The 25,975-nt window shown below is 42.9% G+C and overlaps 2 protein-coding genes across 3 annotated transcripts; one reads left to right on the top strand and one right to left on the bottom strand.

Annotated features, from left to right (window-relative positions):
- Positions 1 to 4,858: 4,858 nt before the first annotated feature.
- On the top strand, positions 4,859 to 16,715 carry LOC306703679 (vang-like protein 1; the record flags this gene model as incomplete). The annotated part of the gene is made up of 9 exons (XM_079169731.1): positions 4,859 to 4,929; positions 5,755 to 5,926; positions 11,323 to 11,751; positions 12,141 to 12,316; positions 13,096 to 13,229; positions 13,854 to 13,889; positions 15,385 to 15,535; positions 16,052 to 16,286; positions 16,455 to 16,715. 9 exons carry the CDS (start codon positions 4,859 to 4,861, stop codon positions 16,713 to 16,715), a joined length of 1,665 nt encoding a protein of 554 aa, XP_079025857.1.
- Positions 16,716 to 19,383: 2,668 nt separating this feature from the next.
- casq2 (calsequestrin 2) lies at positions 19,384 to 25,496 on the bottom strand. 2 transcript variants are annotated; one of them, XM_079170628.1, is made up of 11 exons: positions 24,971 to 25,496; positions 23,055 to 23,139; positions 22,802 to 22,902; positions 22,591 to 22,702; positions 22,075 to 22,148; positions 21,872 to 22,002; positions 21,719 to 21,764; positions 21,564 to 21,618; positions 20,709 to 20,809; positions 20,542 to 20,616; positions 19,384 to 20,462 (listed from the first exon to the last, which is right to left on the bottom strand). In XM_079170628.1, the coding sequence occupies exons 1-11, from the start codon at positions 25,205 to 25,207 to the stop codon at positions 20,187 to 20,189; spliced, it is 1,293 nt and encodes a 430-aa protein (XP_079026754.1). In that variant the 5' UTR covers positions 25,208 to 25,496; the 3' UTR covers positions 19,384 to 20,186. The 2 variants fall into 2 exon arrangements, with proteins under 2 accessions (XP_079026754.1, XP_079026753.1); XM_079170627.1 differs by having other exon boundaries at positions 23,055 to 23,146; positions 24,972 to 25,496.
- Between the last annotated feature and the right edge of the window lie 479 nt (positions 25,497 to 25,975).

Here is a 25,975-nt window from a genome sequence, read left to right as displayed (position 1 = left end):
ATCGTGTGAGGGAGCTGCCCCTGTCAGTGCGGTACAGACGCGCCTCAGCAGCAGCAGCGCAGGAGCGCCAGATTCTCACCGAAAACACTGATACCGAGACGCACGACAGGAACATGGCACACGTCTGAGACCGAAAAAAGGTAGGTAACCGAATTGATTATCGCGACGCTGCCGTTCATTGCACTGGGTATATCCTATCCTTGCCAAACGCCCGAGACACACGCAAACCCCTCGCAGGAATTACTGATGAAGTTCAATGCTGCCGTCGTGGGGGGAAAAAATGGTTTCCTTCTCATCAGACAGCCTTTAGTCCTCCTTACCCATATCTATGTTGAGCCCAACAATCGCAGGCTACATGTGCCTTTTTATTTAGACACTGCCCAGCGCCGCAAACGCATCAGAGCCAACATAATGTATGTGATAGTTTATATTCTGCTGTGGTTAATGGTGTTCCGAATGTGACTGAAACCAGATCTGTTGTAAACCGAAACCGCATCTGTGTAATAGAAGAAGTAACATCACATCCTTAGCTCTCTCTTTCAGACCCAGGAGCCTGTAACATAAAGGGCGTATTAAGTCGCCGCTGCAGGGTGATGGTGCGTATCGCCATCACCAGCAGCTGCCTGAAGAGCACACTGTGCACAGCTGGATGAGGTGTTACGATGACTGAAGCCGCCTCACGTGCCTTCTCTTGACACCGTCGGCGCTGTCTCTCCCAGTAGAGTCATGATGCTGCAGTGAAACTGTGCTGCACCTGCAGCCATTTATTATTGATCAAGTGCTGATAGGTCCTGAGCAGAGAGGTAGAAGGGCACGCTGAGGTATGGGAACCCCTTGAATAGGTGACTCATCCCCTGGAAGCCATTCTCGCCTTGAACTATCAAAAGAAAAGTGTTGTCAGCAGGGCTTTTGTCATTGCTCTCTTTTGAACCATGTTTTTTTTCTTCTTCTGGCCGGCAGGGCAGACTGCCACAAGTGTAATGAGAAGTGGAGCTATACCTTTAGGCTGCTAAGGAGTGTTAGGATCCAGCAAAGCTTGGCTAGCACGCTGTAACGCATGGTGCATTTTAGAGCAGTGTACAGAAGAAGTGTATTTACAGACACAAAAGCACTTTTCTTAAGGTGCTGAGTTATCTCTCTCACCGCCTCACTCCCTCTCCTTCTACTGTACTTTTATTTAGTTACGCATGAGCAGACCGAGGGGGGGACTAAGTTTGCATTCCAGAGTACTGTGTCAGGTCTTAACGTTCTCCTTTTACTGTGGTGTGCGTAGGTGTGTGTGTGTGTGTGTGTGTGTGTGTGTCTGTGTGTGTGTGTGTGAACAGCAGGGTGGGAGTGGCTGAGACTCTCTCCAGTCACTCAAAGGTCACAGGTTTACTCTCTTCACATATCTGACGAATACCATTGTGCCGAGAATCAAATGTCAGAGTCATGCAGCAAACAATGGAAGGGAAATACTAATGAAATAAGTTCCGAATGACATCATATGTCCCGGTGGTGAGGCCCACAAAATCATTTTTCATGGGAGTTTCATGTCTCCGCAACTTTGGCTCCGTTTGTGTGATTTTAGTGAGTTAACAGCGATGTTACAGTGTGTTAATCAGCAGCTGTTCCTCTGGGTTATCCGAAGTCCGTGGAGGGATTGGAGATTGTTATCACTATAAATAACACTGGCACACACTGTGTCACCCATTGTTTGATTTCAAAGTCTTACCCAGCTTACTCGACTGTGTTTTAAATAATATAAAGCTGAAAGGATTTGTCAAAATGCCAACAATTGTGTGACTTTTGGTCTAACATGTGATAGTAAATTGAGTATTGTTGGTTGGGCAAGATGTCACCTTGTGCTCCGTCACTATAAATGATATTGCATGGTTACCAGTTAATACCAACGAATAAATGATAAAGGAAATAAACTAACACAGCAGACTGCCGGCTGCTGCATCTGCAGATTATGGCATAATGCCACCAGTGCAGGGCGCACATGAAGGAAGGCACGAGGGCTAATGGGTGTGAAGGAGGGCACAGATGCCATGGTAACCAGGCCTCATCATGTGCTCTAGATGAGCTACGAGGCTGATCTGTGCCGTTTAGGGTGCCAGCATTGCATTGGGTATTTACTGAAATCTCAAATTCCACACCTCTCTGTCTCTGCCAAAGTCCGTGCGGCCAAGGACATTAAACAAAAAAATCTGTCATTTCTATGTGTTATTATTAATCGATGAGTTGGATCAGTGGGGCAAATGCCACAAAAAAAACTAATCTTTTAGATGTTACCGGTCTCCCCATGGACGCATATTTCTTGCAATAGTGCAGTCTGTTTGCGTTCTCTCTTTAGGATATAAATAAAAAAAACGAGTCCATTACCCCACATGTGTCTGTACATCTGAGCCTATGTAGTTACAGTAGCCCCCACTGTGCAACAGCCTCCATCCACTAAACAAACACGTTAATGAGTGTTGGTTTTACATTAGTGTCACTTTCTGCCCTTGTGAACCTCTTCCCGGTGCAGCCAACCAGAATGGTCTGCAGCGAAGCAGCAACTAGGTCTCCATAGAGAATCTCCTCACGGACGACCACTGGATGTTTTTAGATAGACCGACTCAGAACAAGCGCGAGGTCGCTTGCCTCTGATGCACATTGTTATGCTTTATTCATAGTTATCCGTTGGTTTGTAACTGATAGTTTTTTTTACCCCGTGGCTGCGATTTTCCACATGGCCTGGTTCACTATGCCTCTTCAGGCTCGTCTCGTGGATGAGTGGCCTCTCAGAGGAATCATCCTGGCCCACATACCCACTGCCACGCGCTCAGAGATCAGCACTCAGGGGGTTAACAGCTTTTATTCAAACCATTGCCTTATTCATTTAACCATATGGGCGCTGGGTGCGATGAGAGGCCATTGTTTGCTCTTTGTGCCCTCTCACTGTGCCACCCCCCCCCCCCCCCCCCCACCCCCCCCCCCACCCCCCCACCCCACCCCACACACACCCTCACTCTCTCATAGACACATAACACAAATTTACTCCCAGCAGGGGTGATTGATTATTGCTCCTAGATGGGGCCTCCTGCCTCCGGTGTTGCCAAGGCAACAGTGGACGCTCCAGATGTGGGTTGGAGATGAGAGATATGACTTTCCTCTGTCGAAACTCTGGTTTTGCCTTTTTAAAAATTGATGCTGCGACATCAGCTTTGATGTTGTGAGTGGTATGTTCAAGTGCAATATTTATTGAAGTCCTGCATCTATACACAGCTCTGCCTGCTCTCCTGCTTCCAATAGCATACGCGTCTGTACCAGTGGAGACTGACGCTCTATTCACTCTGAGTGAAACTATATATTTTTTGTCACCACACCATCATTTGCTAATTCTAGCTTTTGTCTGGCACATGTAATCCGGACAGTGGTAAAAATAATTTATGCATTGCGTGACAATCCTTAATGGAAAATCAGTGGTTCCTCATGTGCACCGTCCACATTTCCCATGATGGGTTATGGAAAGAGAGAAAAACGTTCAACCCCATCTTTAATTGAAATCAGCTAAAAAATTGCAGCGACATTTTTCTTACCATCGTATTATTTTCAGAGCATGAGCTCCATGGATTCACACACTAATATGCTGAATGGGCTGTTTTTACTCTTTATATTCACTATTAGCTACAGAGACGACAAATAGCCTGTAAATGACGGGGGGCGGGGAGTAATCCCGGTAAGTAAAATGAGACTGGGCTGAAGATGGTGATTGGCACATGATTATTGGGACAACAGCTATGAGACAGGCAGTAGATTGAGGTCTAAATGAATGGTCATGCATGGTGAAGCATGCATTCAGGCCCAGGAAGTGAGTCTGAGCCTCATAATGACATAAACAGGAATGACAGAATGGAGAGTTAGTTCACATATACTGAGAATTTATTATTCGGAAAAAGGACAACATTTTGTTTATGCTTTCAGCCGGGCCATAGCTACCGTATTAAAGTGGGTTATATCCTTGTTTTATTTATTCATCTAGTTATTTTCTGGTGGATTTTTGTTATTTATTTGACTTCTACAATATACTGTGATTACTTGTCATTCTGAAACTGGTGGCACTGGTCTCCATTTTCTCCCTGAAGCGCCTGCAGGATTGTAGGATTATGATGTCATTGTTTATTTAATCTATATTTAACCAGCAAGTCTCCCGAGATGCATTATTCCTTTTACGAGAGAGACCTGGTCAAAATGGCATCATTAAGACACACACACACTTGATTTGCGAGGCATAAAGGAGCGAGCTTGGCTATTTAAAACAGTTACATTCTTCATAAAACATGTTGCGAATGTGGCATTTGACTGCCTGGTTTTGCCTGTTTCCAAATAAAGTGTGTCTTGTAAATTAATCTAAGCCCAGTGTGAAAAGTACAAGCATGTAGTTTTGAAGTTCAGAACAGATTCTGAAGACAGGTCCGCACATTCAGGAAAGATAATATTATGTCTCTATCTGCTACAGCACAGATCATGAAAATGGCTGATGGCTCTAATATTTGGCTTACCTGTCGTTCTGCTCTCATTTGAAACGCATTGAATGCGTATCAGTACGAGCCCGTATGGCCTGGCTAACATGTCTAATGCATTATTTGTCGAACACTGCAAGTTTTGATGCAAGCCTCATACCCTCTTATCTCTCCATCTCGCAGGTCAATGTGGCGACTAACGCAGCTATCCGGGGTAGTTGTCAGTCGCTGTGGATTCCTGAGGCCCGTCTCTATAGCAACCCATTCCTCCTCCTGAGCACTGCTGCCAACTCACCCTCTCTGCCACACAACAATCACCCCCCCCCACACCCCCCCTGGCCAATTGCCGGGCTCTGAACCGCGTTGGAATGGACACTGAGTCGACCCACTCGGGCTACTCCTATCACTCCAGCCGCTCGGGGAGATCAAACCGACATGGGTATGTCTCCTGTCTGGCCTCCTTTCCATCCTGACTGTCTCCTTCTCCACTGTATCTGTCTATCGCTCCCTTCCTGTTACATGGGTTCCTGCTAAATCACAAGCTGCATCTCTCACAGCATGCTTTTGCTATTGTACTTCATGTGATCACTTTAGGTTTGTTGTGTTTGTCTTCAGTTCAGTTTGTGTTGGTTGCAGCCAAATGAAGGTGACTTAAGAGAGAGAGACAGAAAAGTGAGAAGCTGGAGATTGAGACAGACAGAGCTTGTGGATTAGGGCCGTCACAGCTGAGTGAATCTAACCTATTTCACTAATTCACAAGGTCTATCCCGCAAATGAGAGAATCATTTGATTCCTGTGCTGTCCATTCCTCAGTATTCATCTCTATCCCTTTCCACCAGCTTTTTGCCCAGTAGGGCTGCAGCTAGATATTATTTTCACCATTGAATACTCTGTTATTTACCTTATGTGTTGATTAATCAATCATTTGTGTCAGCTCTTGTTTTGTGTGTGTATTTATGTTTGAGTACTTTATGCTTGTATGCATGAATTTAGGCCTGAAAGGATTGGTCGACTCATATTTTTTGATTGCTAAAAAAATAGATGTGCAGATATTCTAATGATTGATTCTTTGGTCATACATCAAGCAAACATTTGGTGGTTCGAGCTGTGCATTTATGAGAATTTCTATTATAGACAAAACGATTAATCAAGGAAATAATCTCAAGATTTATCAATAATAAGTTTACAAGCGCATGAGAATATGTTTTAATGATCTTAACTCCCTGCGTCTATATTCCTCTTGTGTTTGTTTCTTCAACTCCAGCGATCGAAGCCGCGAGCGGCACAAGGCCAGCGGCAGTAAAGACAGCATTCGCTCTGAGAGGTCCGTGGTCATCAACCCCCCTGACACGCCCTCCCAGGACTCCCCCGTTCACAATGGAGAGCCGCTGCCAGGAGAACCCACCCCAACGGCAGACCAGGGAGATGAGGCCCAGGTATTTTACATGGAAGTGTACCACGAAACTGATCACGCGTCAAAATAGAGCTGTGTTTTTTTTAGAGAAGTCATTTATTCCTTCAGAAAAAAAATCAGAAGGCCCAGTAATCCATCTACACTATGAACTCGGCACCGTGACCTGTTAAACTCATCCTCAGAGCAGCTGGCTGCCCATTGCCACAGCGCCTGACACATAATAACAATGGTGACAAGGGATCAAATAGGTCAGAGGATTAGCATTAGCATCCATCTTGTAGGCCTGTACGGATTTGTACGGACAACGCTATGTTATAGTGTGTGTGTGTTCGTATGAGTGTGTGTGTGTGTGTGTGTGTTATACTGGGTATAACTGTCATGCCTTATCGCTTTGAAAGCAGAGCAAATTGATACCAGTCATTCCATAAAGCTGATTTTGCTGAGCTCTGCAAGCAAAAGGTTTTTAAGTAGACACAGGGAAGCACAATGTTGTAATAATGCAGCTCAAAGACAGAATAGATATTTAAGTCGATGCCGCAGAGATTAAAGATGCATTCAAATGGTGACCATTATTTAAAGTAGTTGTTATTTTGAGTTTGATAAGAAGATCGACGAGACCTTTTTAGCTTAGCTCAAAGACTGGAAACAGGGGGAAACAGCTAGACTGGCGCTGTCCAAAAGGAAAAGAAATCCACATACCAGCACATACAAAACCCACTAAACATTTCTTGTTGATAATCTGCACAAAAAACAGAGTCGTAGTGTTACAGGGTGTTATGTGCCAGACTATTTATTTTGCCAAAAGCTGGACTTCCTGGAGTCGCTGTTTGTATGGGAAGCTAACTGTCTCCGAGCTCCAGCTTCATATTCGGCAGACAGATGGGAGACTGGTATCAATCTTCTCATCTAACTCTTATCAAGAAGGCTTATTTCCTCATTCCTTTAAATGCAGATGAGCAAGTACATTGCAATGAAAGTTAAAGAAAACGGAATGAGAAGCAAAAAAAAAACAACCAAATGAAGGGGAAAAGAGTTATTGCTGTTTAGAAAGAACTCTGCCTTAGGCTACCTTCACAGGCTCTCTGACCTACTTGAAACCTATAGTAAAAAGAGAGCATTTTGTCATTGTGTATGTACTGTTGGTTTGCGTGTAAGAGAAAAAAGGAGGAAATGTGTGTGTATGTGGAGAAGCTGAGGTCTGAAGCTGCCTAATAGTATAGCAATAGAGTATTATTTAATGTGATTACGATGTGGACAAGCCTTCAGCCAGACTTTCTGAATTCTGGAGAGGTCTGACCTATTTTGCCGTCTCTGCTCTTGCATTCCCTTCCGGCTGGGCAGCCACATTCCACGATGTCATGTGATTGTCAGCTTGTAGCTTACGTCCATTGTCCGCAGTGTAAGGTAATCTGCCATTGTGTTGCATTAGCCCTTCAGACAAATATGTCCAAATGGCGCAGCGGCAGCACCATCATTACCACCGCCAAAGTCCGCCCCAGCCAGTGCTTTTTTGGGGGGCAGCTCTGTTAGATGGCAGAGCCGCGGTAACACTAACAGGCTCCAGTGCGAAGAGACATTCTCACAGACTGAGATTAGCTTTAGCATCCAGCCAAACGCCACGTTGAGGAAAGCTGATATGAATAATCCTCCATGTTTACACGGATGCCTATGACATAAGGATACGGTCTTGGACCACAGCTTCTGTCTGTGTGTGTGTGTGTGTGTGTGTGTGTGTGTGTGTGTGTGTGTGTGTGTGTGTGTGTGTGTGTGTGTGTGGGTGTGTGTGTGTGTGTGAGTGAGTCATAGAGAGAGCAACAAGGCTGTCACTGAGACTGTCCATGCTGCTTTGTGAGACGTTGTGACTTTTTGCCAGAAGGCAGTGAATTCAAATCACAACGTTAGCTCTAGGAATACCAAAGCGTACGGGGAGAAGCGCGTACATTCGTTTTAGCATTTCATATTTTGCTTCTTTGCCCTTTTGAATGAATAGTTGTACGCACACACCTACTCATAGCTACTACGCTCGCAGCTTTTTGTGTAAGAAATAACCACCTCAATTAAAAGAATGGAGTAAATTGTAGGAAACCTGCCAGGCATTTTAATCTAATGCCATTTCTTTTTGTCCCGCAGCTCCTATGACTCACTTGAACACAGTGTCACTAATACACCAATGTGTAAATGTCATTTTAACCTCCGCAGCTGGGGCTTTGCTATTGTGTTTTGTAGCTGGCAGACAGTTTGGTGTGTGTTTTTGTGTGCTAATCAGTATGTTGTTGTGTTGTTGTGCTTTGGGACGGTGGAACAGGCCTAACCATGATCCATATTCACCCTCTGCCAGATGAAAAGACTGCCAAGCAAGCAGCAGCAGTCATGCGACCCCCTCTCTCCTCTGTAACCCTTCTCTGTTTCATTCTCTCTCAGCTACTCTTTCTCCTCACTTTACTGTATGTAGAGATCAGGCCTGATTAGTGAAGCGTTAATCTTTCGGGATTAATCCCCTGAGACTTAATGGCTGGTTTTAACAGTGTATTAGCTCAGTAAGTGATACACTGTTTCTCTCACGAGAGGAAGACATGAGCATGAAAGCTTGTCCGTATAAACCGTCTGTGCAAATTTACCTGAACTGTCAAAGAATGTGTATGACTTTTCACAGCAAACATTGTCACAGTAGCAAAAGTACTGGTGTTACCAATAGCATTGACAATGACTCTTTTCTATTCAAGTGTCTTGAATAACCGTGTCAGCGAGCCAGCATGCACAGCAGCGGGATGTTCATTTTATTATTTACACCGGTGCTTTCCCTACTGTGACATGTCAAAATGACTTCCTTGAAAAAAAAACTTATTGCACCTAGTTTAGCCTACGGCACTTTCTGGTCATTTTTGTAAAATACAGGAAAATAAAATTTCCTCTTTCTTCGCTTTCAGCCGGCAAAGAGCAAATCTGTGCCTCAGAGCTGACATCTGGTGATGAGCGACACAAACATTCTGGTCTCTCTGTTGACTCTCAGCTTCTCTTGAGCTCTTTAATCACCCCCACTGTGTTTAAGTACAGCCAAACTCAAGGTTTAGGCACTTAAATGCATATTTTTCTGCTTATGTTGTCAGACAACAGAACAGGTACACAGTTCTGATCTGATATTGGGTCATAAATACAACCTGTTAAAACAACAAACAATAATTCCAGCTTCAATCAGAGAGTCCAAGAGCTATTTTATGATAGCAAAAATCCAACTTGTCCACATCATTACATGTAGCAGGACATTTATTGTGTGTGATAAATAAAAACATTCTGTGGACAGAGCGCTAAAATCGAGCGAAAAAGACAATTTAAGCCCACTTTGCTTAATCTAAAAGACAGCGTCAACTGAGCTAATTATATCTGCAGATGAATATGTAATGCTGTCAACAGCATTCATTCATCAGAACAGATGAATAAGTGGACCTGAAGTGGAGATTGTTTAGTCAACTGTTGTTTCCACGGTTAAGAATGAACTGTCAAGCTTAATGGGATATTGTTTTTGTACTCCCCACTTGTTCCCTTGGACCCTGGTAAAAGAGAGAGTGAACGAGGTGAGATGTGAGAGGACTATAAATGAGATTGGATACTAAATGGAGTTGACACTGCACTTACATAGCCGACCTCTGGCCTCACACATTAGTCTGGCAGGCAGATACCCAGAATTAAATGCTGCTTCTGGATCCTCCCCCCACCTCCCTTCTTACCTCTATCCCACACCTTAAACCACTGCCACCCTCCCTCTCTCACTTTCCCTCCCTCTCATGCTCATTCATCTTCTGGCTCCTGTTGGCATCCCCTCCTCCAGCATGGCGGAGTTAATTAGCTGTGAACAGCAATGGACGACAGAATTCACATTTATGCACCGTGTTCATGCTGCATTTTCCTGATTGGAAATATGCCAACGCCAAGTCAATTTCATATTTCACATTCCACAAATAGCAGCAGGGTTGACTTTAATCTGCAAAAGTCATATTAACTCCTTAATAGGCGCAATTTACAGGGGAATACACACTCTAGACTGGTGAGATTCAATGCGACCGTCTTCTGTCTGCAGCTTGTCGGGTTTCCCAGCAGCTTGATCAGGCCCATATGGCTCTAGTTTGGGGCTTTGCAGACTGTTTGATGTGATAGGTGTGTGTCTGTTCAGCTTGTCTTCTTTTCCATCTCTCTTCCCTGCCCCTGCAGCTGCTGTTCCTGTGATTGGTTGTAGTTGGAGAGATACACAATGCAGTGACACTCTGGGGAACAATGAATGGCTAATTACCTGAATTAATGACAGGCACACAAAAAAAGAAATGCCTCTTTAGAGCAGACTTGTCATGAATTTATACTCCCTGTCACTCTTTCTTGGAAATATTTATGCAAAAAATGACCCTGCTGGCTAAAAGGAAAAAAATGACTCTAATTTGCAATGATGGGCCTGGAAAGCTTCCGCTTTTGTGTGTGTGTGTGTGTGTGTGTGTGTGTGTGTGTGGTGTGTGTGTGTGTGTGTGTGTGTGTGTGTGTGTGTGTGTGTGTGTGTGTATGTGTGTGTGTCTACACGCATATGTTGGCATCTTCTTGCCAACGTGAACGCTACAGTCATTTTACATTACTTCAATGGGACTTTGAAGGCCTGTCATAATGAGGCAACACTCCAAGAAAATGAAACATCTCTAAATGGCATGAAGGATGTGCTGTGTGAACGGCGCATAAAGTCCATGATTGCTCGTGCAGAGACGGGAGTAAAATAGGATAATGGAGGAATTGTTGAATGTCAGACACAGGTTTATATTTGTATCAGTTCATTTGCCAGTTTCTCACTCTGCTTTGTCTATTTTGTCAGTGGCCATTTGAAAATGACAAAGAAACACATCTCTCTTGCCTCTAGGGGTATTTAGGAATGCAGATAGTTTTGGTTGCCGTTGCCCATGCTATATGATAACTCTCTCTGAGATTTTCTTCCCTACCCCAATACCAAAATGTGAACATTGACATTTAAAGTTGCACTGTCCACTATTTTTATGTTTTCACAGAATTATTACCCAAATGTGTGCCCCTCAGCTCTTCAGAGTCTTTTAGCATATTTCAGCTCATTGCTTTACTTTCTAAAACCATGCTATCCTCCACCGTGTATCCAGATGCAGCAGGCAGCTTTTTTTTAGCAAACTGACATTCACATGAATGTAAATGTTGCACAGAGCCGGATGTACGAAAAGGAAACTGTTTTGTTCAATTAATAAGACGAGATAACATGTCACAGGGCCAAAAGCCTCAATTAATGCAGCTTTTTACATTTTATTTGTGTAATTTGGGTGAATCAACCCGTTAAAGTGCCAACACAATCCAATACCTCTAAATATACATCCATGGCTTGTAACATACCCTTCCTTCGCCTTTGTTTCTTTCCTCCCTCAGGATGATAACTGGGGGGAAACCACCACCGCAGTGACAGGCACCTCAGAGCTGAGTATTTCCCAGGAGGAAGTGGTTGGACTTGGGAAGGAAATGCATGATCGGACCGAAAGCTTCCGACGATATCTTCCCCTGGCTGTGGGCTCATGTGTGGGGCTGCTGGTGCTGGCCACTCCCCTGGCCTTCCTGCTTCTTCCGGCTGTAATGTGGCCGGACAGGCTGCAGGCTTGTGGCGCAGCCTGTGAGGGCCTATTCCTCTCCATCGCCTTCAAGCTCCTCGTCCTCCTGATGGCCATGTGGGCCTTGTTTCTCAAGCCGGGCCGTGCCAGCCTGCCCAGAGTGTGTGTGTACCGCGCCTTCCTCACCACACTCACACTCCTGCTCACCATGTCTTATTGGCTCTTCTATGGGGTCCGGATCCTTGATGCACAGGTGGGTCAGAGAGTGTGCCATTAGAGCAATGAAAGTGTGTATATGGCTTCAAAGATAATAAGTACGCTCTATCATTTAGTCACAGAATATATGTTCATGTTAGTCCTTCAAGGTAAGTGGAAAATTGAAGTTGAAGGGGTTAACATTAGGCTTTTATTGTTGAGGCTCATGCATCAGAGCTGTGTGGTTATCTGACAATAATGCTAACTAATCGGACTAGATTTAATCATTCATTTATGGTATTTTATCCGTCTCTAACTTGTCGTTGCTGCCTATCTTGCTCTTGAAAACAAGATTCTTAATTTTAAATGTAGATGGAAAACGATTAAAGAATTGTCTTTCATCCTGCAGTAAATGTTTTCAGTAAACCGGTCTTGTGGTCTAAGCAGGATGAGGACTACCACGGGATCGTCCAGTTTGCTGTGTCCCTCGTGGACTCCCAGCTGTTTGTCCACTACCTGGCCGTGGTGCTGCTGGAGCTCCGCCACCTCCAGCCCTGCTACAGCGTGTGTGTCATGCGCTCCACAGACGGAGAGACACGTCAATACAACATAGGACAGCTTAGGTACGTATATAGTTCCTCATGAAATAGGAGGATTAAAGAAGAATCTATAAATACAAGCATATCAGAGCTGTACATTTGAATATGACCCATCCGTACAGTGCACATTTAGACACACGCACACACACACACACACACACACACACACACACACACACACAGGCACTTGGTCACAGTCATACACTGTTGAAGTGTGTGTAACATCCCATCATCCATAGGGAAGACTGGCACAGGCAGTAATTGAGTTACCCATCAGCCTCCCCGTCTAGTTTGCTCAAGGCGAGCTATTCTAGGAGTTGAGGGGAGGGATGACAAAGTGCACACAGGCGCTCGTCCTATGGCTGGCTCATTTTGTTTCTGTTCGGATCGAGTATATGACTTCAACAGGACTATGAGACAACTGTAATTAGATAAGCTTTGTGTGATGAAGCTAAAAATGTCATGTTTTGTTTATTTGCATGAAGGTTGAAACCTTGAAAGGAGGCAGAAACAGATTAAGGATACATATTGTATTAATAGCTTCCAATAATGCAAACCAGAACTCCACCAATTTCACACATTGACAAGTCACCAACACATCTGACAGTGTTATACAAGTGCAATGCTACATGTGTGAGGAACTCTTTAAAATGAAGCAACAATATAATAACGCAGAGATCTTGATCAGGCTTCGTCAGGCTAAAAAAAAACATCTCAATGCATTATTCAGTTTCTTATATAAGTCAGTCGTGATGTAAATTGCATATCTTGTGTGTTCTCCGTCTCTTTTTCATCTCATGCAGCATTCAAAAGGCTGCTCTGTCCATTTTGGAGTATTACTACAGAGACTTCCCACTCCATAACCCAGCCCTTCTCTCTGCCTCCAAACACCGGGCTGCCAAACACCTGGCCGGGTTGAAGGTCTACAACGTGGATGGTTAGTCGCCTCATATTTTCAAATAAGTACCTTCTATATTTTATAGATGACCTTCTCAGTGTTTCATTGGTTCCCACATGGTAACACTCAGTGACACCTGCTGACCAAAAGACAAAATACGGGGAAAGCATGAATCATAATTTATGGTTTTCTAACAATATTGCATATTGTGGAATAAGAAGGTGGACAGTTTGAAATATACAGCAGTCAGGACGTCGCCAGTCTGACTGACGGGTTAGCAGAAGTACTTGCCACACAAGCCACATCTCAGCTCTGCTACAGGGCTGCACTGTGTCGAGATTTTATGTTTCCGGAATGTTTTGTTTTGTTACACTGAATTCAAATAGAATTTAAATAGTCCTTGGAACATTGTTTTCTGCTGGAGGGAAGGGAGCCGAGCGGTTTGTTGCGGCTGCTCTGTCACAGCAAATAAGAGTTACTTAAAATAGTCAAGAGCCAGACAGTTTTGTGACATCTATCTGAAGTCTGACTATTCGTTGGATCTAAGCCACAGTCAAAGTCTTGTCTTTGTATATCAAGTCCCTGTTTTACTACAACTTCCGCTCCTTCTGCTTTCTTCTTGTGATCTTTCCTTTTCCATCTCCATCTCTTCCACGAGTGCAGCTTTTAAAAACAAACTGAGAAAATACCTTTTGGACCGTAAGTACAGATAAAAGTCCTCAACGTCACTCTACCCAGCACTTTATCACAGGAAGCCACTAATTTCACGGTTCAGTTCCCACCATCTTTACTGCACTCTGAAGCCTCCGTCCCTGACATAATGTACATATTGCATCCGCGGCAAGCACTCCTACTACACACAAACACACACACACACTCTCAGACACACACAAACTCCAACTGTGACGCTGTCCCTGCACCCACATACACACACCTTGTAATATCACACATTGCACTCTTTCCTGCTGTTAAAATGGTCCTCTACTCACCACCCATAAATCCCCTCCCGCTACGCAGCACAGTGGATTTGATGATCTATGGCAGGGATGCAGTGTGGGATATGTTGTCCTCATCGCACCTTCCCTCCACCCCACCCCCCTCCCTATCAAAGTGCAGCGGAGAGGCCTCTAGGGGGCCGTGGAATTTCAGCCCTTAAATAATTCATCAGAGTAACGCTCATTCCTCACATACTCCCACATCTCTCCTTCCTCCCGCTCAGCCCGTCTGCAGCTCGGCTCGCTCTCACTCCCCCCCCCCCCCCCCCCCTTCTTTCTTTTCATTTTGCACTCGCTTCAATCCCCACCCACCCACCCCTCTCTTTCTTATTCACAGTCTTACTCAAAGTCGCTCTGCTCGTTGCATTAATATGTAGGCCAGGAACTTAAAGAGCCTTGCGTTTACCCATATTTTCAATGGGAAATATTTACAATTCTTCCAGTTCAAATGTTTTCACTGCATTCTTTCCACAGTGTACACTAGACTAGTTTGTCATCCATGTTTTATTGCAACTTTCGGCATCTCTTTCTCACCTGCACACACACACACACTACAAACGCACATATGCAGATCATATTATCAATGATTTATATCCTTACCTGACCTGCAGCGCTTACGCTCTATAACCTCCCCCAAACTGTTCTGATCTTCATTAATATGTACCAGACCTTACTCCCCCACTATAAAACCCCAGGAACTCTAATATACTAATTTTCAAGCTCCATTAGCTTTATGGGTTCGTCACACTAACCAGTGAATTCACAGATCAGACAAGAACTATGGTCTTTGAAGTGTAAAAGAATGAATATTTAATCTACACTGTAATATAAAGCTTTCTGCATCAGAGAAACGTAGAGGCTTCCAATGGAATTTTCCTCTTTTCTCAGTGCTATAATTAACATTCTCTTGTGACTGAGACACATGATTTGGCAGGATGCCCCAGATAAGTAACAAACACTCCTCTCAAATATTTTGTCCAACCTATACAATGGACGTAACACTGAAGAGGCTGACTCATAGTTGTTGGACACCTCCAATGATGTGTAAGAGCTGAGCTATCCTCCCATCTGACCTTTCCTGTCCGCAATTCGGTTTGAGATACAGCCCATTAATCAGAGACTCTGGTGGGGTCAGGTGCTATTTTCTCCTGCTCAAACTAGTATAACCAATTTGCCTCTGTCCTCCCCTTTCGGTGCAGCCCCGGGGAGCACTGCAGGAGCGCAGCCGGGTAATGGGAATCAGTCACGAGCCATGGTTACAGCTGCCGCCAAACGCAAAGACAGCGCCCACAATGAGCTCTACTACGAAGAGGCTGACTACGAGAGAAGAGTCCGTAAACGCAGAGCCAGGTGAGTCACAGGAACAAATGTCTTCATGTGGGAGGGCAGCTTACTGATCTATAGACTCCGTCAGACATGCAGCTCGGTACGTAAATGTGATCGGTCTGAATGCACGTCTTGTTTAGCCTCCTTTAAGGATGGCATCACAATGTTTTTACATCTGTCTTAAAGCAATAGTCAGGGAAAACCAAGAAACATTGTGATCTGCCAGTTTAAAGTCGTTGTAGGGATTCTTCTACTGCAGATTAGTCTTTAAAAATATGTTTTTCCTCTTATCACAAAAGCACAGTTAGGAGTTAAAACCCTTGTACGACATACAAGTAAAACGTGTACATATAAATATCCATTCACAACTTTATGCTCATGCACTGCATGGCATTCTAAAATGTACAAGTGAGAAGCGAGCATCCATCAGACTCACGTTTGCTACAATAGCTAAATGTTTTGGCTCTTTCCATAACAGTCCTGACTTAAAAACGACTTTACAGCAAGCTAACTGCTGTGTGTATGTTCCCTCTTTGTCAGGCTGGTGGTGGCTGTGGAGGAGGCCTTCACACATGTCCGACGGATGAAGAAAGAGGACGAGCATGCAACACCGTCTGACATCATGGATGTGCGCGAAGCAGCTCTGGCTATATTTCCCTCCATGGCCCGGGCCCTGCAGAAGTACCTCCGCACCACCAGGAGGCAGCACTCCCACAGCATGGAGAGCATCCAGAAGCACCTCGCTTTCTGCCTCGTCAACAACATGAGTCCTAAGGTGAGTTTGGCTTTGAACCTCTCTCGAGATATATTGTAATGTCAGAATACAATGTGTTGTTAATATTTCAAGCCACAGAAGTACATGTTTAACAGGATGTAAAGGATAATCCCAGGTTAGTACTCACTAATGTATCTGCTGAACATGTGTCGTTGTCTGTGTGTCCAGGCCTTCCTTGAGGCCTACCTGGCCCCTGGTCCGACCCTGCAGTACGGCCCTGAGCGCTGGATGGCTGACCAGTGGACGTTGGTCAGCGAGGCTTCTGTCACCGGCGGCATAAAGGAGGGGTCAGACTTCCTACTGAAGTGTCTTGACTTTAGCTTAGCTGTGACCATCAAGGGCATCCCGTACATTCGACTGACTGAGGAGTACGTCGACGCCAAGTCTCACAAGTTTATACTGCTGCTCCAATCAGAAACCTCGGTTTAACACAGTGGACCAGTGCTGCTGCTCTGGACTTACGGGACTGTTACAATTTTTTGACGGAATTTTTCAAAAATAACTTTTTGTACTGTTTTTTTTTTTTTTTTTTTACTTATGTGTTTGTAATTTCCTCACATAGAGTATCTTTGTGTCCTTGTCTTTGTCCCGGTCGATATGAAAGCAGTAAAAGATAGAACATGGGAGAGAATATCCTTGGATTTTTTTTGTCCTGACGTTTGCAGAACACAGTTCAGGTATTCCTCTATGCACGACAGATGATCTTCACAGATGTACTACCTTGTAATTTGCATGTGCCAGTGTGAGCCTTTATGGGGGTGGGGGGAGGGGTATTTAGCAGGAGTGTGTTTGATTTAGGAAGAAAAGACGTGTGTGTATTGACTGTAGTGTACACTTGGAAATCTGTCTCGACCTGTCTCTTCTTTCTCCTTAGCGTTACTAGTTACTACCAGGATATTTGATATAACCCGCAAGCATTTTCACATTTTCATTATTTAAATGTCCCGTATTACAAATGTATGTACAGTATTTATATGTGAATATACTTTATCTCTCCAGACTTTTATATCAAAATTTTGCATTGCTTGAATGATTTTTTTTTTTTACCTTGTCAAAGTTCTTTTACCTTGTCTGTATTTGTGGCGATAAATGGACTGTAAATAGATGAAGACATGTTTGTAAATGTCAAAATCACTGGAATTTCTCGGACTGAATGCCAACCACAGTACAGCTGAATATAGATGGTCTAGGGAATAGATTGTGAACAAACACATGTGACTTCTTGTTATGTATGTACAGTTGAGTGTGTGCAGTATACACTGAACTATTTGTAGGCTAGTAGAGAGATGTTTGGACGGCTTTGAGATTCATGTGTTTGACCTTTAATATCTTGTCAAAACTGGCCTCTTTGTGCTGTTTAATTTCAAAACATATCCCCCTTTTTTCATCTTAATTCATCATGAGGTGTATTATTACAGCACCATCCACATAATGTAAATCCTGCAGCATAAGACAATGCATAACCTAAAGGATTATTACTTCAACAATTTCAAAAGATTTAGGACATTGAGAGATGTAAGTCTCTCCTAATGTCTCACCAAAATTAATAGTCACTTATCTCATGCTGGCAAATGTTTATATCAAGTGTAAATTAACTCGACCCAGCGTCAGTATTTCTGCTTCCAGTATTTTGTCTCGGTGGCACACAGCTGCCACCTATCTACAGCTACTGGAAGAGCAACACTGTCCTGAGCATCAATCCAATTTGTGTGAGTATTTGATCTGTATTTTTAAAACCCTTTGTATTTATGGGGCCAGGTACGTTGTTCAATTTATATCCACACAAGTGTTACTGTGGTCACTGACGGTGTAGTTTTGTTTAGGCTTTTAGAGTGTTGATGGTTGCAAATAGTTCTTGACTACACATGTGCCTCAGTTAGGATGTGCTCAGCATACATGTTCAGTCGAGTGTGTGTGTGTGTGTGTGTGTGTGTGTGTGTGTGTGTGAGAGAGAGAGAGAGAGAGAGTGAGAGAGAATGAGGAAATGAGAAAGAAAGGGAGCATAAAGAAGAAAAGAGGTTGCTTTTCCAAATGCTTTGTCCTCGTCTTCTTTTATACAACAGAACATGTAAAATCACAGGAGCTGTGTCAAAGTCACATTTGTAAAAAGAATAAATATTTGTATCAACCTTTTCAAGGCATTTGATTGCTGTATTTGTATGTAGTGATTGAGTGTGTCACTTGGTATCCTTTACTACTGTAGGACGGATCAGCTCATTGACAGGCAGTTTATTGGAGTCTTGATTGCTCTCCAGACAACTAAGCAATGATGTGAAAGATATCTATTGTGGGTGGATATGCATCATAGGCTGTGATTAGTTCAGGTAGGTTATGGCGGTGCAGCATGAGATTATTAGCAGTAATTACATTCGGGAGTGGACTACTGTGTTTCACCAGTTGAGCTGCTCATGGTGTTCATCCTACTGGCTAAATGCCCTTATTGTGTTGTCCTTTATTGCTTCTCTACCATGTGTGGATTCTATATTTAATGAAAAAATGTGCGTATTAGTGTTTTCTGGATCAGAATAACGTTAACCACCATGTACAATAAAGGTGCACGAATATTTCCTGGTGGCACAGCGCTATCAATAGATGGATGTATATCAAGAAACCTTCCCAGTTGTTTTACATTGTGTTTTTTCTCATTGTGTGTGCACAAAGGGATACAAGAAGAGAGCAACATGAAAGTGCAGGAATGCAATAGAGGAAGAGAAACCAGAGGAATTAGCATTCGGATGAGCTTTCCAGAGTCAATCCAGCGGTATAATGACATCTCCCTGTGCAGCTGCTGCCTTCCTCATTAATTCAGGTGAGAAATAAAGCTGATGGAGAAAGAGGAAGTAGTGAGCGATGAAAGAAGAGAGAAGAGGTTTGCTATTGTAAATGGACACTGTCAGCATGTGGTTCATTGACAGAAAATACACCTAAGGAAAACCGTACATTGAATCTTAAATTGTATTACCTGCAAGGAGGATGGTGAATATAAGCAAACGGGAATGCAAATGCATGTTTACCACCCAATTTGGTTTATTGACACTAAGGTAAAAGAGCTACAAGAATGTAATTGAACAGATTATAAATCAAAGAAATTACGTTTTGAAGTGCTGCTCTATGGTGGAAGAAGTACAAGGATCCTTTACTTAAGTGAAATTGCCAATACAATAATGTAAAGATGCTCCATTTTAAATAAAAGTCCTGCATTCAACATTTCATAAGCAAAAAGTATTCAACTATTAAAACTACTTTTTGTGACATCACATAGAGGGGTTTTTGTAGGGTCACAAACCAAAAAGATTTGGAACCACTTATTTAATTTTTAACAATACACCCATACAAATGGAAGTATACAGTGGAATAAAATGGAAAGACTCAAGGAGTACAAGTTCCTCAAATGTATAGGCTACTTAAGTACTGTATTAAAGTACAGTTACTTTCCATCGTTGGTGCTGCTTTGGTTTTAGACCTGCTGTTCAACAGTTGGAGTAAGTCAGTAATGCTTCTCTCAAGGATTGAGTTTTTCACAATGTAGTGAAGAAATTAATTAGAAAGATGACAGATGGTTGACATCGACAGGCCTTTATTATTAACAGTTATTTATAGATGAATTAGTGATTTTCATGTGTAATGTGAGGTAAATGTCTGGTCCGACATCCAGTTTACAAAACCCATTCCAGGCTTATTTACATATGAAAAATCTTTTGTCATCTTATTTCATCAAACATTTTTGGATATTAAATAGATGTATTATTATTATTATCATTATTATTATTATTATTATTATTATAATAAATAATTATATTGTTTAAATTTGGAAACGTTGTTTTACAGTCGTTTGTCTGAGATTCATGTTAAACTTTAATCCTGAAGAAAAATCAACATTTACTAGGATTAGGCTATGGATTACTCATCATCATCATCATCATCGTCATCATCGTCATCATCATCGTCATCATCATCATCATTATCATCATCATCGCTATCTTCATCATCGCTATCTTCATCATCGCTATCTTCATCATCTTCATCATCGTCATCGTCGTCGTCGTCATCGTCGTCATTGTCGTCGTCATCCTCAGTGTTGACTTTGCCAGAGAGGACGTCCTCGATCCAGTCCTCCAGCTCCTGTGCGGTGGGCAGATCCTCCTCGTCGTCCATCTCCATCCACAAGCTGTCGGCCTGCTCACAGACAGATACGTCAAACTCATCACAACATTCATGTCACGTCAGACAGGATGTCAGGTCGTCAGGGACTCACATCTGTAACGTTGACAACTCCAATCTGTGGTCGGAACAGGTCCACCTTGAAGGTCTTCTCCCAGTAGGGGATCAGCTGAAGGGGGTCACCGACAAAAAAAGAGATCACATCAGACCTGCAGCGTGTCAGCTAAATATATCCATGTTCTGTTTGTTTTGACAGCTCACCAGGGGAAAGTCATCAGGGTCAATCCAGACGATGCTGAGCTCAGGTAGGTTGGTGTTGTCTCTCGCAACTTCCTTCAGGATGTCCAAGAACTCAAAACCATCTGGAAGCAATTTCACCCAAAATCAATTGATACAAAGCTCTGCTGCCTTCAGTCAGACCAGAAGGAGAGATCAACCAATATAAAGAAACATTTTGACATTTAAAGAAAGATTCTTGTTGCTTTTTTAGTCTGAGCTAAATGATAAGATTGACACCATTCGTATGTGTCTGTAAGTTAAATATAAAGCTAAAACCAACAGCCAGTTAGCTTAGCTTAGCATAAGGACTGGAAACAGAGGGAAACAGCTAGCCTGCTTTGTCCGAAGGTAACTACAACTGCCTATAAAGCTCACTGATAAACACTTTATATCATGTTTGTTTTATCTGTTACAAAAAGAAGAAGAAATGTAAACCCAACACATTCATTGTGGTTATCTATATCTCGGCTTACCACAGTGACTTTGTGAAGTCTTTCTCCTTGTTTCCAGTCTTTATGCTAAGCTAAGCTATCTCCATGATGGCTCAATATTCATATCATACAAACATGATAATGGTTTCGATCGCCAAGTAAGTTAATAACTTTACTTTTCAACAATTGCTTTAAAGCCTTAAGTTGTGTCAGTTTCTGTCTTAATAATTACATTTTCTTACATTTTTAATCTTCTTGTTTTAAAATGTTTTACTTGCTTTCAATCTATTTTACAAATTATTTTGTCTTTCATCTGGTTTATTATTTTAACTTATTACGTTTTTATCATTGCTGTAAAACTCCAGTGTCTAAATCAAATAGTTTATAGCATGTAACATTCCCTTACCAGGGTCTTCCTCCTCTGCAAAAGCCACGATGTGGATGCCCTTAACGTCATCCTCCTGAGGAGAAGAAGACAAACATAAGTCATATATGTCATGTTATTGTAAACTAAATTCTAAAGTTTCTAATGTTATCTTCAGCCGGACAAACATCACTCACCCAGGTCTCAAACATATCTTCTGCACGCAGCTTTCTCAGAGTTGGTCTGATGGCACAGAAAACACATTGAATGTTAAAGTATGTGTTCATAACAACAGACCTTAAGAAAGAAATTGCTTAAATATTATTAGTATTTAATTCAACGTTGTTTACCGTCTGTGTTCGGTGATGAATTTCACCAGATCCTCCTCAGAGTGAGGCTTGCCCGGGATGGTGACCGGCTCCTCCATGAAGGGTTCATAGAAATCCACCTCATTCAACTTTAAGGTTAGCTCCTTGGCCACCTGAGGCAAAAAAGACGGATCCCTCAGGACTAAAAATGCATCCATTTATTTGTTTGTTTGTGTGTTACTCACAGATTTCTCAAATGTGGCAAAGAACTTGATGTAGGGCTGGAACTGCTCTGCAGCTTCTTTAAATGCTTCATAGTCTGTGGATGAAAGAGAACAGGGACAAAGGAGTATACAACATTATCTGATTGTATTATGTTGTGAGCATCAAGATTTTCCTAGTCACACATCTGTTTGTGCTTTCTTTGGCTGTTGTATACATGACATATGCACATTAGGGAGTGGAAATAGCTGAACTTTGACCGGTCACAAGGGATGTGGGCTCCAGCCCATCACCGCAAGTGAACTACTCTAGACTCAGTTCTCCCACAGCACGTGAGATGGAAGCAGGCAGTGACAGCTGTGTGATAAAAATGGATCTGTAAATCCGTGGAGATAAGGGGGTTAAAATGCATTCATTATGAAGGGCATGAGCCACAGAGAGCCCATTGCAAACCCAGCTAACAAGAGCTGTGTTCAGACATTAAAAAAAACATACATTTTACAAACGTATCATTCACGCCAACTGGCTCACACACTCACGCTCAGAGTCCTCGCTCTTGAAGAAACCAATGAGGCGGATGTCTTCCTCCATCCTATCAAAGGCTCTCAGCTCCGGAGCGTTATCTATCACCTCCACTGGCTCCTCCAACAGCTGGAGACATACAGACAGAGAAGTACTGGGGTAAGCTTGTAACTTTTTTTTAAAGTCCGGTGTTGATTGGTGCTAGCAGCTAAGAGTCAGTCTACTCACATCCAACAAGAACTCCACCAGAACGTTTGCCGAGAGCAAGCCGTCAAACTCAATCACCCGATCGGCCTTGAAAACATACACGCTGCCCTCCTCCTCCAGGCCTGTGATTGAAGGAAATTACATATCAATACATACATTTAAAGACTGTACCTGAAGTTATTTGGCCCTTAAATAAATCTGTGATAAAGGCAATCGTCTCTCAGGACTTGCAAATATCGATCGGATAGAGATTATGTTCTATTTATATACCCACCCAGTTTCTTTGCCACTTTTGCATCTTTGTGGGAGTCGACCATTCCAAACCCAATGTCCTTCTCCTCCATAACCTGAGCTGCAAGCTGCAGCCGAAAGAAAGAGAGCATGAAGGAATACACGGTAAGAACAGGACTAAGATGTTTATCTTCTATTGATTTTGGATTTGGAGTTCTGAGAACAAAATCGCAGTTTAATTGAAATATTCACAGAGGCAGATTTTGTGAATAAAAAAAATGAATGGTAGTGTGACTGCAGTGTTAGGTAAGGTCTAACGGGGAAAATAATAATACCAAAGTTGGTAATATGACAGAGGTACTCAAGCTGACCAGGGGCCACGGAGACACAATTACATCATCAAGCTGCCTGAATCTAAATATAGCCAAAGCTACAGTAATTGTTCTGTGAAGTACAGTAGGTTAGAAAACGGAGACTCTATTGCCATAAATCATGTTTACAAAAATAGAGCAAGCATATTTAAATTATGATTTTCATGTATGTATGGTCTTCAGTGCACAGGGAAAAGCTCTGGTCGTATTAAGTTAAAGATTTAAGATTAAGGAGAGTTTTGACCACGAGTAGCGGCATTAAGCAATGTCTTTTACAAGTGGGACCCTGTTTTGTTTGCATACTGCACAAAGACTCTCATGCACACGTGTGAGCATGCAGACCATGAGATTCTATAACCTGCCATCAGTTTCAAGCTATTCCACTGACAGTTGGTGGTGGCAACGTGCAAACAAACGTAGCAATGCACCAACAACGGCAGTGAAGGGGAACATTTCTAGGAAGCAAACACGGATGTAAACAATGCTACCATTTGTGTGTTTACAAGGAAACTCCCCAGGGCACCTTTTAAAGGAACAGTGTGGAGCACTTAGGGGGATCTATTGCCAGAAATGTAATATAATATTATTAAGCTTTTTCTTTTCTTCCTGAAAATAAGAATTGTTGTGTTTTCCTTACCTAAGAATGAGCGCTATCTACATACAGAGCAGATCATCTTCAAGGTATCGTGTTTTTACAGCAGCAACCAGATCTTACACATGTTGTAAGGCTGCAAAACCTTCTGTGAGTAGATATTTGGAACAAATTAACAAATATGTAATATCAACTTTAACTGTGACATGAGGGAATGACTGTATAGGAACATGGCCCACCTGTGCTATGTCAAATAAACGGTGCTAATATCAGGACTGTGCAGCTGGGCTCAGGTTACCCTCAACTGACCAGAGAGCAGCTAACCCTCAGCCATGTGTAACATGAGACAGGACACAGTGCACACTGTTTCCTTCTGTATGGGATTCAACCAAAGAGATTCGTTGAATCTATCAACTTGTAGCCAGTTGGTTAGCTGAGGCTGAATACAAAATAACTCAATAAGTCATTTTTGCTCTGACTACCAAAGACGACAAAAATACCACAATAGAGGAGAAGTTAGTTGTGTCCTTCACATGTATTGCTCTGAAACTACATGAGCTCTTGGCCTATTTCTGCCAACAGAGGAAAGCCAGAGGGAAAATCAGAGCGATATAATTCTAAGAGATTGAAGCACACATTGAATTAAAGCAACAGAGGTAACCTGAAGTGACAGCTCTGCATCTCACTGGACTATTGTGCACCCATAGAGTGTATGCTATACTGGTTGACCTTGAAAAAGCTCACACATACACATTAAGATGGAGTTTTTGGTTAGTTGGCTGTCCGATTATTTGGGCAGTGCACAAGTCTTTTATATGGTTCCTTTCCCTCATATCACTCCCTTAACAAACCATTCTTTCTCTTATATTTCTGTCCTACGTCTGTTAGCAACAACTGTCTCTTTTGTTTTGTTTTTGATCACTGCTTATCTTTATCTTTAAATGTGGCCCTGCACCTCTTCTCTAACTGCTTTGTTCTCCTCTTCTTATACTTTACCTCCAGCACCAACTCAGTCATCTTGTGTTGTTTTTGCAGCTCCTTGCTGTCTGATATGGGCCCATGGTAGAACATGCATACCATGGTGTGCTTCTTCAAGGCTTTCTTGTAATTCTTGTCATCGATGTCTTGGACACGGTCTTTCCCGTCATACCGTGGGAACTCAAGGCCCTTTGCAGCCTGGGCCAAAGGCACGAGGCTCAGACAAGGGAGCAAGAACAAGCAAAGGGAGAGCATGGTCCAGAGCAACCACACACCCCAGAAAGTCTGGTGGAGTTTGGTTTGAGATTCACAGTATAAAAACTGCCCAATCGAAAAGGTCACCCAAGCCCTGTGGATAGGGAAACGTAGGAAAAGCTACAGTAAGTTTCGGAGGTAAAAGTTGGTCCGTCAATCGCAGTTCTCAAGCATCCCAAGCTGTGCAGACAAATCCAAGTTCTTCAAACATCTTCAAGAACTGTTTCTCCCCCATGTGATCTCTCCTTCACGCCTCCTCTCTGCGGCCACAAACACGAATGAGGAGCACTGCCGGGCCTGTGAGGTACTGGTGTGTGTGTGTGGGGGGGGTGGATACCATACATAGCTGCACTCCTCTACCACTACTTGTGCAGGACAGGCCCATTTTTAGGAGACCAGTTGTTTGAATGCTAAAAATAAAGCTGCAAGTGAGAAAGAGAGATAGCACGGGGGGGGGGGTTTAATAGTGAGTACAGTTCTTGCTCCCAGTGATGTCGGTGATGTGGGAGGAGACAGTTGAGCCCCAGAGATTTGGGGGGTTCAGTTATTTCAAGGCGTTTAATTACGTGAGAACCTGTTTAGAGCAGGGAATAGTGGTGTATTTTAAGTAACAGCTTACGAGACAATCTGCCAACAGGTGTGCAATAGACAACTTAAATAATCTGTGTGCTTGTTGTGCAGATGTGGTCCCATGAGTGCAATGTGCAATCTGACCATGAACTGAATGTATTCATATCTATATATAACAGCATATTAGGGTTTTTTTTG

Source organism: Pholis gunnellus (genome assembly GCF_910591455.1).
Source record: "Pholis gunnellus genome assembly, chromosome: 12".
NCBI classification, from domain to species: Eukaryota; Metazoa; Chordata; class Actinopteri; order Perciformes; family Pholidae; genus Pholis; species Pholis gunnellus.
This window is presented reverse-complemented; position numbering and strand designations above follow the sequence as displayed.